At 36.3% G+C, this 11,602-nt stretch overlaps 1 protein-coding gene across 1 annotated transcript in view; it reads right to left on the reverse strand.

Annotated features, from left to right (window-relative positions):
* LOC106871664 (protein rolling stone) overlaps positions 1–7,663 on the reverse strand; it is a 54,754-nt gene extending 47,091 nt beyond the window's left edge. Inside the window, exons 1-2 of the mRNA XM_014918251.2 lie at positions 7,521–7,663; positions 1,914–2,029 (exon numbers count right to left, since the gene is read on the reverse strand). Of these exons, the coding sequence (XP_014773737.1) occupies positions 1,914–2,021 (108 nt within the window). The 5' untranslated portion in view covers positions 2,022–2,029; positions 7,521–7,663. The remainder of the gene's footprint in view (positions 1–1,913; positions 2,030–7,520) is intronic.
* Between the last annotated feature and the right edge of the window lie 3,939 nt (positions 7,664–11,602).

The following is an 11,602-nucleotide window of genomic DNA, read 5'->3' on the forward strand; positions in this document are numbered from 1 at the left end:
CACCGGAAGCCCCTCGAGTGCGCATGCGTAGTAAAATTGGTACTTAAAGAGTGAGTTTCACTTTCTCAGACAGTTGCGCGACAGACATTCTACGTGACAACTCCTCGCTCCTCAACGAACCACTCTTCACCTCGATGCCTTCGATGGTGATAGCTTCTTGCTTCTCTGGCAGGCATCAAAGAAGCTCTTAACTTTCTAATACCAACTGCAACGCAATCAGCGGCTGCTAAGCTGAATGACAGGAATTGTAAAACAAAGCATCATCAAAAATAATACTTATATTTATTATGTTGTAAAATTGTTCTAATGTCTTTTCCTTTATAATGCTGTTGAAAGGTGATAGAGAGAGACTAAAGTCTCTATGACAACTATCAAACTTTTTCACACTTATACTTATTTATCCTTTTTCATATTTTATTTGTATCGACCGTGCAATATACTAAAGGAGCCATTCTCGTCACCTCTCCTTTCGCACGGTCTTTTACACATTCATAACCTTTTGAAAAATTGCATGTGTGACTTTTGGACCAAACAGTGATCTGTAATATAGTCCTTTATGCGTATTCACTGTTAGGTATTTTGAGCATTCCTCGTCTACTCCAATTTGCAGGTACGCATCAGAGAGATCCAGTTTCGAAAATATTCTTTCCCCCGTTTAACTTCGCAAAAATATCCACCGGAGTAGGTGGCGGATAGTGACACGTTTTCAGACATTCATTCAAGCCAGTGAAAACATCGGCACACACCCTGATTTTCTTATTCATTTTTTTTAAAATACACACTGTTGGAACTGCCCATTTTGCATATTCCACTTTTTGGATGACTCCAGTTTTCTTTAATCTATCTAATTCTTCATTGACATGTTTAATCGCAACAAAAGGTACCGTTTGAACAGTGGTATTGCGTTTTCCTTAATTTGGAAATATGCCTCAGTCTTAGAACACAAACCTAATTTATCCAACACTTCAGTAAAAGCATTTAAAAAATTTTTTCTTCAATTCATCTGACGCCTTATTCTTACTGGAAGAGCAAACTTTTTAAACTTTTGACTACAGGAACTGTCCTATATTTGCCGAATTTCAAAATCTTTCTTTCTTACAGACTTTATTACTCACCATGTTTCTATCACTGTTTTGTTTTGATCTGATTCCAACTAATTTTTACTGTTGCTAGAAATAACAGCCATTTTCTCCACGTCAGTTGATAAGAAAATATTTTTGTTACAGCTTACATACACCCTATGCTTACCACTGACATACCATCTTATGTAATTTCTAAAGACTCTTATGTCGAACTATCTGAACTGCTCTTAATGATTTTTAGCCATCTATATGAACTTTTGGCTATTTTCATAGCAGTTGATGTATTGTTCATTTTTATTGGACACTGTTTAGCTCATGCTTTTTTCTCTTTTTTACTGCATGTCCCTTTTGTACATTTTTGTTCTTACTATTTGTTGTACGTTTTTTTTCCTTGCTACATTTTTTTTGTTGCTTTCATATCTTTCCCTCATGATCATTATTCAGGTCCAAGAGCAGTTGTAGCAGGAGCTATGCTTATTATTTGTTTGTTTAGACTTAAATAAGCACCTAGTGGCGTATTTCGCCTGTTTTCTACAAGTGGGCACATGACCAAACCCGCTTGTGATGGCTGGATACTTTAAGTTATTCGATCACACCACTTGCCAGACCAGAAAAGTGCAGTGCCTTTTCAGCCTGCTGATAGTTATAAATAAAGAATTTATTCTAAGCATTCTCGGAGAGGAGAGGGTGGTCAGCAGAGATCTTTGACGCCATGCTTTGTGTTTTTGCTGCACATTCATCATGTACAAGCTGCAAAACAAACGACATAATGTGAGCATGTTGAAGTTAAAAAATGCTAATAATGCTAGGAATAGAGAATATATTACATACTGATGCTGTGCAAAAATGTACTGGATACTGATATGTGAGAAAGAAATTTTCCAAATTGAATTCTTCCTTCAGACTTCGAATTAAGCTTGAACGCGCTGTATTGGACATTCTGTAAACTGTAAAAATACAGAATAAAAAAAAAAAAATAAATGACAGAACAGTTAATGCTATTCATTTCTTCAATTTTTGTTATTATTATATCTATATTTGCGTTGTGTCAGTCAAGTACTGAATAGGATTTAATCAACTATTTTTTCCTCCTAAACATGAGGTCTTATAACTGTGAGAAACCAGTCTTTTAACTTAAGGCAAGGTGGTTTTATTTTTAAGGAGAGGCTAAGTCAATCATTATGATATTAAAGATACTTATTAAGAGACATCTGATGCATCTGACTTTTAGTAATAAGTTCAAATTATGTTAAGCTCAACATTACTGCTCATACCTCTGACGATGATGAAGTATAGGGTTCATTCATTACATCCTCTACATGAGTTGACTTCGTCAAAAAAAAAATCAATTTTCATTTCTATCAAATTTATAGTCAAACTCTTTCACTAGACAACAAAAGGTTTCTTTCAGTTTCCGTCCACCAAATTCCCTCAAAAGGCTTTGGTTGACCAGGTACTAGAGTAGAAGACACTTGCCCTAGGTACCACGCAGAATATTCTGGCTTTTCAGAGACAGCTTTCTTTTTGTCCATTTCTGAGTGAGATTGACCACCCTGACCTCTTCTCAGTTCCTATCCAGCTCAAAACCAGACTCCAAGCACTTTCACCGGACCTTCCGTTTAGCGACAGAAATTATCACAGGTGAACATGAGCTTGTCTCTCCAAGAGCCTAGTAGCAAACCCATTGATTTGTCCTGGTTTGTGTATGTTCCTATACCTATCTGATATTCTTTCAGCATAGTGTTGATCGTGTCTATATCTGAAGTGTTTGACACCATGACAGTGACGGCATCTGTGTATGCAGACACACCTCACCTGTGATCTTGTTCCAGCGGGATACCCCTCAAACACTCCAGCCTTCACAGCAAAGTTTCAAATGCCAAAACATAAAAACGGCGAGAGGAAGCAACCTTGAAAAATTGAGCGTTCAATGCTGAAAGGTTCCAAAAGGTGGCCATTTAATTTGATTCGCAAACAGATGCCACTATACATTGTGGTGATCCAGCCTCTGCAGACGGGACTAAAACCGACAGCTTTTACAACAACCATCAATTAGCAATGGTTTGCTTTGTCAAATGCCTTGTACTGGTCCATATTGACCAGTGCCCCTCCAAAGTCAGATCTATTCCCAACCCATTCTGCGATGTATCACATGAGGTAGGGGCTGTGGTGGATAGATCTGCTGGATATTACAAAGGTCTGCGCACCCACTACAGACAAAAAGCACCAGCTTCCTGGCGAGCACCTTGAGCAGAGTTTTGTGGGCCTTAAATTTTCGATTATGTCTCCCTTATCAGAGTCACCCCCACCCCCGGCTCACATTATTGGAAATGCTCCTAGAATCAGTCCTGATAGCAGCTGTTCGTATTCTTCACAGCTCTAGCAGCTGAAGAAGCAGAAATACAATTACAATCCAGCTGTCCAAGTGAAATCTTTTAAAAAATTAACTTTAAAAAATTTTTAATCTACGTATAATTTTCTGTATTTAATTTTTTCTGATTTTTTAAATATGCAAACAAATGCCCTCTTTTATCACAAGAACGCTCTTAAAAATCTTCAATTGTCTGAGTATATAATTTTTCCTGGGTATTCAAACACCAAGAAACATTTCAAGCACGTAAGGCTGCAGTTGTATCACGGTAATATTCAAAACACTCTCCAGAACTGATAACAACTGTAGAAGCTGAACAGTTGAAATATTTTCCAGCTACACAACTACGAAAACTGTACAATGCCGCTGATGCTTTAACAAAGAACACTGCTAAACACTACCGCTAAGAGAATTAATACCACTACAAAACTCCACGTAATATTGTAAAAAAAAAAATAATAATAACACAATGGTGTTCATATTTCTTTATTATTCTATCGGTAATGACAAATACATATAGTAACTGAAACAAAAACAAGATCTCAAAATTTACCCTCACTCCTATAATTGAAATGAGGTGAAAACAATTACTGCTGTGGTTTGTCAACAAGACGTTCTGGCGGTGTAAATTTACTTTGTCACTGTTATTTATGACATCGTTCGTGCGTTTGTACTGGTTTTAGCTTTAGGATTTTAGGGTTAGGGTTAGAGTTTTAGGGTCAGGGTTTTAGGGTCAGGGATAGGGTCAGGGTTTTTTTCAGCTACTATTTTCAGAAAGACATTTTTGCCCCCTACCCTCCAATATCTTCATTTTTCACATTTTCCCGTAACTCTAACACTAAAATCCCAACCCTGACCCTAACCCTAACTTTAAAACCCTAACCCTTACCTAACCCTAAAACCCTAATCCTAACGCTAACTCTAAAACCCTATCCCTAACCCTAACTCTAACACTCGAACCCTAACCCTAAAACCCTAATGCTAAAACCAGTACAAACGTACGAACGATGTCATGAATAACAGTGACAAACGAAATATATACCGCCGATAGTTGTTGTTGACAAACAACGGCAGTAATTTTATTCAAGGGAAAAGATCCCAAAATAGGCAATTTCGAAAACGCTGAAATAAAGCAAAAATACGTCCACAAACAAAATAAACTGAATTTTTTTTTTTAAATAACTAATAACTGAATTGATTAAACTATATACACGTGTATCTTAAATGTAAATATATCAGAAATAACAGTGACAAAGTAAATTTACACCGTCAGAACGTCTTGTTGACAAACCACAGCAGTAATTGTTTTCACCTCAATAGACGTCATTGATTGGTTGAAATTACCGAAATACGACAACTTTAACACGAAATAACTTTGAAAATAAAGAATTTTCTTAAAAACGCCAAGAGTAAATGATGTTTTAAATGACACATTCTACCAGTTTACGAAATTTGAAAGTGTTTAGTTACAAAAAGTTATGGATATTTCTGATTTGGCGGGCGCCACTTATTTTCTTTACGAAACACTTTCAAACTTGGGACACTGGTAGAATGTGTCATATAAAACATCTTCTACTCTTAGTGTTATTGAGAAAATTTTATCGTTTTAAAGTTATTTCGTGTTAAAATTGTCGTATTTCGGTAATTTCAACCAATCACTGACGTCTATTGAGGTGAAAACAATTACTGCTGTAGAATGTAAACAACACGTTCTAGCGGTGTAATGGGATCTTTTCCCTTGAATAAAATTAGTACCGTTTGTTAGCAACTATCGGTGGTACTGTTATTTATGACATCGTTCGTGCATTTGTACTGGTTTTAGCTTTAGGGTTTTAGAGTTAGGGTTAGGGTTAGGATTTGGCAAAAATACTCATAACCCTAACCCTAACCCTAACCCTAACTCTAAAACCCGAACTCTAAAACCCTAAAGCTAAAACCAGTACAAACGCACGAACGATGTCATAAATAACAGTACCGCCGATAGTTGTTGTTGTTATTCAAGGGAAAAGATCCCATTACACCGCTAGAATGTGTTGTTTACATTACACAGCAGTAATTGTTTTCACCTCAATAGACGTTAGTGATTGGTTGAAATTACCGAAATACGACAACTTTTAACATGAAATAACTTCGAATATAAAAATCTTTTCTCTGTTCTATCAGACAGAATATACAAGTATACGAAGTTTTAAAGTGTTTCGGTAGAAAACACACTTAATAAAACATAAATAAAAAGTGGCGCCCGCCAAATCAGAAAGATCCAAAATTATTTTTTCTATGTGCCGGCCAAAAGAAAAGATCCGAGATATGTACTCAGGTCACGCTCTGTGCTACATAAATAAATATTATTGTGAAATCAAGCCTTCAGTCCTTCGTGGGAAAATGGGCTTCTAGGCTAGAATTTCCGAGTGGAAAATAACTCAGATATATATGAAGATAAAACCGATATCTTGCCTTACGTTCCTTAAATAAGCTTCAACCTCACCGTCGATTGGTATCTCTATAGAATTGCTTTCCTTTCTGTTTAGTCATAAATGTCTATTGAGTGTAAAATTCCCCTCTTCTAGTCTGTTGACGTTTCTCCGCCTCCTTTAAAATGTTCATGCTTATTGTCTAATGGGCTGAAATCAAAGACATTAGTGATCTTGGTAAAAGAAATATCTTATGTAGTGTTTTTACTTTTGCTACTTGCTGGTGTTGTTGTTAGTATCATCGGTGTCGCTACCATTATTATTTCTTTTTAGGGTGGTGTTGATGCTGGTAAAACACAATTTGCAGCTGCTAATTTTTAGAATTTCTTTGCTTGACATGTTCTTGCTGCTTTTACTGCTGTTTTACAGTTGTTATCATTGTTGTTACTATTGATATTTCTGCTAGTATTTTTAAATACTACGACGTCTGTTGTAGGGAGATGATCGCGAAACTTACCTCCACTTTTTCTCTCTTTGACTGGTCAACAAAGATGACACCATTTTGATTTTTTTTTCGTTTCAAAAGATTTTCTTTTTTATAGAATTTTACCCGGTTAGATGAGCTACAAAAACAGTTGACCAGTTCATTTTAGTTCTGGTCAACTAAAAAACAAAGAACAATAAAATGAACAAAAACAGATTTCTAAAAAGGAAGACAATGCAAAATTCATAGAACTTCCAACACATGTTCTGCTTCGGTGATAAACAGCAACAAAAGCAGCAGCAGCAGCAGCAACAACAACAACAAGAGCAATAACCATATCAGCAACAACATATGATAATGCTAATGATGATTAAGCCTAACTTATTGGTCCTGCTTTCTTGTAATGCTTGCCGTTTCTAGATATGGTGTAAAGAATTTTAAAACTTTAACTATGTCAAGCTTTCCTTGGAACTAAGAAATGTACTGCTTTCACTGGTGTGTCTGAAACTGCTGTAGTACTGAGCTCAAAGATTCCAACCTCTGATAGTCTCCACTTAAGAAACAACGATGACGACAATTATGATGGCGGCGGCGGCAGTAACGATGACGGCAATGATGATGATGATGATGATGAGGAGGAGGAGGATAATGTGCACTCAATAATATCAACAACAACCACGAAGTGACGAAGCTGACAATGGTGACAGCAATGTTGATATCAATTGAGATGAATATGCATCTCTTTTTTATGGTTGTTTTGTGTCATAATAAGCAAAACAGTTCTTATACAAAACAGTTCTAAAACACTGCTACACCACAATTTTCCTATTTACTTCTTGACAAAATCACTTAATTAGTACAACATAGCAGTGTATAAGTAGTATCACTTGGTACCACTTATATGCCTTTAGTGGGTTGGTTAGTGTGTCTCAGACCCAGATATAATTACAATTTCTTGGTTCCACTGAGTCGTGTATAAACAGTGGAAAGAAATACAAGAAAACGAGTTACAATTAACTGCTGTTTTATTCAACCGCTGAAGCAATTGGTACAGCAACTGTTGGCACATCATGAATGATACTGTTTGAAGAAAATATACATATTTGTTTCTTAAATCAGTTGGAACTCGGTGATGTGTGTTGGGCAGACGGGAACAGAAATACGTGACATACCTTCTTGGAGTCTTTCAGATCTTCTCTGCTTGGTAAACAGGAATACACGTAGCGCTTCAAAGCTACCTGCAAATAACTCTCCTTTCTGAGTGCCTTTTCGCAACTCAGTGGTGAAAATGGGTAAGATCCTTCTACTTAAAGATAATTACATACTCCAGAAAGCAAACATTATTTTGCCGCGCTCGATTGGTCTGTCAAGTGGTCTGATTGGACAACTAACGTATCCAATTTCAACAATCGGATTTGGTCGATATGTTATACCATCACATGACCAATCGTAGAAAATCTGTATTTGAGTCATTTTCTGACTATTTAAGCCTAGTCATGCAATGTATAATGAGAACCTCGCTACATGTCACATTTACTGATTAAACACCTGGAGGTGGGATGGTATAGTGGTATAATTGATGAATATTTCGACAGTTGTTAAAATCAGGCACAAATCTTCCTTTCTACTAGGAAGAAGATACTACCAGTAATTAATTATACATTATCCTACGCAGGATAAGATGAAATATATTACATGTAAGGAAAATTATATTTGAATCTCGCTAAAAATGGTCTTAGAATAAAGACTAACTTAATAAAACCTCCTGTGATCATGAACTCAATCATCATAATTACGGAATCTATTTTATGCTTCTGATTGTTTCAATCTTTGGACTGTGGTCATACTGGGACAACGCCTTAGTGGGTTTTTAGTCAGTCATATCACCAGTAATACATTTTAAATTATCACTTATCTTTCGATCTTTCTGTCTTTCAAATAGCATCAACCTAAAAACAGACATGTAAAGACACTGTGCACGCGCACGTCTCTCTCTCTCTCTCTCTCTCTCACACACACACACACACACACACACACACATGAGTGTTCGTAGTTTCTGTTTGCTGATTTCACTCAAGGCCGAAACTATAATGGAAGATACCTGCCCAGCAGGCCACGTAGTGCAACCGAATGCAAAACTATGTGGTTGTGATAAGGACTTCTTAACAACTCAGCTATACCTGCACTGTAAACATAAACATTACTTTTACACATAGCAACTTGAATTTGATATGCTGTATATAATGTAATTCAATTCTGTGTATATAAACATGCACAATGCTGCCGAGAACAATGTTTGGTTTAACGATGGCATGTGATCAAATGAACCAGGAAGTAGACTATTACAATGTCACATGTTTTGAAAAAATATCTGTTGGCCCACTTTACCCATTACGTGTTCTCTATAGACACTTTGTAAATATTCTGGTTTGTCAAACAAGAACCAAGGTAAATTACCACAGCTATTATTATCCTACCAATTATGACCTGTAGACAAACGTTGCAAAGTTGGGTTACCAGCCTACCAACATAGCTACTAATGGGATCTGATCTCATTTCAGTCGTCTTGTGTCACAAGAAGTCAGAATATGAGCATAGTACGTTCAGCTAGCTGCCATTCCTCTTTATAAACTTTGGCTCTCCACCTCTCTGGATAAGTGAACGGAAAAGAAACAATTCATTCCTAGGAGATATCATGGACATTACCACAATGAACAATGTCAAGAACTGAAAATATTATTGAAAATAAGGAGGTGAGAAGGAGAAAATGAAATAGCAGTATTAACATTCGTTTAAGCATAAGAAATGGAAAATATGATGCATTAGTCCAGTAATAGTGGCAGCTCGTGTATAGACACTGCGGAACTGCAGCACCCCCTATTTCCACTCGATATTATCGATAACATTCAATATAATGAGTCCTTTTTTTCTTTAATTCTTTCATTGTACTTGTACATTATATAATCCTTAAAGCTTAATGTCAGTAGCCATTTCCTAATTTATGAAAAAAGTACAAAAATCTTTGTATAGAACTGCGCAGTTCCAGCGACGCGGTATTTGGCTGTTGTGTGCATGCTCACATGTCCGAGATAGGAAGCTACATGCTAGGGAGAGAGAGTACTGTGGTTCACACAGTGTCGACCCTGGTGTGATGATGAAAGGTGGTGTTTCGTTTTGACTCTGTGTGTGTTGTGCTTAAAAAGTGTTTATATTCTTGAATTTGATAAAGTGTAGAATTAGATTATTATCCTGCTTCCAGCTACAATGTTGCTGCCAGGATTCGAAAAATAGGGCACCCCTCCATTTTGTGATTGGGGGGGGTGAAAAACAAGAGGGAATTCGCTGTGGTGTTCAGTGAACAAACTAAACACATTACTCGGCAGTGGCTAAAACGCGAACCTATCAAGTTTATGTATATATTTTCTTTCTAAGTTTTTTTTATTTTCATTAAAAAAAATTTTTTTTTACACAATATTAAAACAACTGTTAAAAATTTTCTGAAGCAGCACCCCAACTAATTTTATCTACGAACCGCCACTGTCCGGTAATAAGATTTTTCCAGCTATTATTTGCAATTTTGTTCAAAGGTAATATATTTATATGGTATATCTTATACTACATGAAAAACATCATTCAACTTTGTATCACAAGTGTTATATGTTCATATCAATGTGTATGTGTAGGTATATATGAATATATAGGTATATATGCGTAGGTATATATGAATACATCCCCACTAGTAGTACTATTTTGTTAAGCGCATCTGGTAAACAGTACGAACTGTGACTAAAGCGGATACGCACAGTGTGTATCACTCCGCTATACATATACAGTTTGTAAACATTCTAAGTAAATAAACACGTAGAATCATAATAACGCCTTCAATGAGTTGTTTATTGTCCCAACACGAACCAAAAGAATATATCACATGGTAGCAGTGATAAATAAACGAAAACAAGCATAAAATACATAAAATATGGATAGAACATCCTGTCATACAATCATACATAATTTTAAGTATTTAATTACGTAAATATTATGTATCCTTCTAATTGCCTCTTAGAAGTTGGTGAAGGCGAAATATAAACGCACAGACAAACACAAAGATAATGGGAAGGGAGAGATGAATGTACACATAAAATGACACTTAAAATGACTAGTTAGTTGAATAATTAGTTGAACAGACTGACATAGATTATCATAATGACGCAAAGGCAGATATGTAGATAAAATAATTCATGAGAACCTTTTACAAATAATGACTACAGAGAACATAGGCTGATGGCATGGAGATAATCAAGTTTCTTATTAAAAATACTCATTTTATATGGTTACTGATAATGAAGATACACTGAATGGAGGGAGTGAATCTACTGTCGTATGTTTTCCTCTTTGCTCAAACTATATGTTTGCAGTTTTATTACTATGAGCGGCGGAGGTATCACTTTGTTTTCCTCAGTAGTTTAAAATATCTTATATTATCGAGTTGTTGAGTTTTTTAATATTTCTAAATTTGGGAACATGTATGTCTCAGAGCAATTGTTATTTTTACAATGTAGTTGGAAGTGTATATATACATATAGTTATAAGTTTATATACATAGATACGTATGTGTATATCTGTGTGTGTTCCTTTCAGTTGAAGAGCGTAGCTCGAAGCGTCAAAGACTTTCTCTATTCCCGAGCGTTAAACTAATACATCCATTTGTTGTTTACACCACCTGTCTTCGTCTGTTGTTTTTTTCGTAAATTCTCCTATATATAGGTCCTCCATTTAACCTAGATGTTTCCACTAACATTGCTAGGAATTTCCTGTTGTTGATTAAGAAGCATTTCTCCAGGGGACACCAGTACCACAAGCTCTTCAACTCACGTAACCTCATGGGGTGCCACTCCTACTTAGATAATATCATTTCTAATATGCATCTGCACAACCTCCAACCCCACCTCCAGCCCGTAACTTTCGAAAATCTTCAAACTACCTTCTATGATGATCCTGCCTTTCAAGGGCTGTTGTCTACAGAACCACCCTCACACCGTCCGATGGCATCAGAAGGCACTACACAAGCATGATGACCAATGACTTAAAAGGAAGGTACACACAGCATATGCACTCACTCAGATGCCGGGATAGAAAAAATTCCACCTCTTTGTCTTGCTTCCTCTGGAGATTCTGTGAGCTCCGGAATGAACCCCCACATAGACAATCATCGACAGGGCAAGGCACCGGAAATAGCCAGCTCTGCCCTGCAAAA

Source organism: Octopus bimaculoides, chromosome 6 (genome assembly GCF_001194135.2).
Source record: "Octopus bimaculoides isolate UCB-OBI-ISO-001 chromosome 6, ASM119413v2, whole genome shotgun sequence".
In the NCBI taxonomy this organism is placed as follows: Eukaryota; Metazoa; Mollusca; class Cephalopoda; order Octopoda; family Octopodidae; genus Octopus; species Octopus bimaculoides.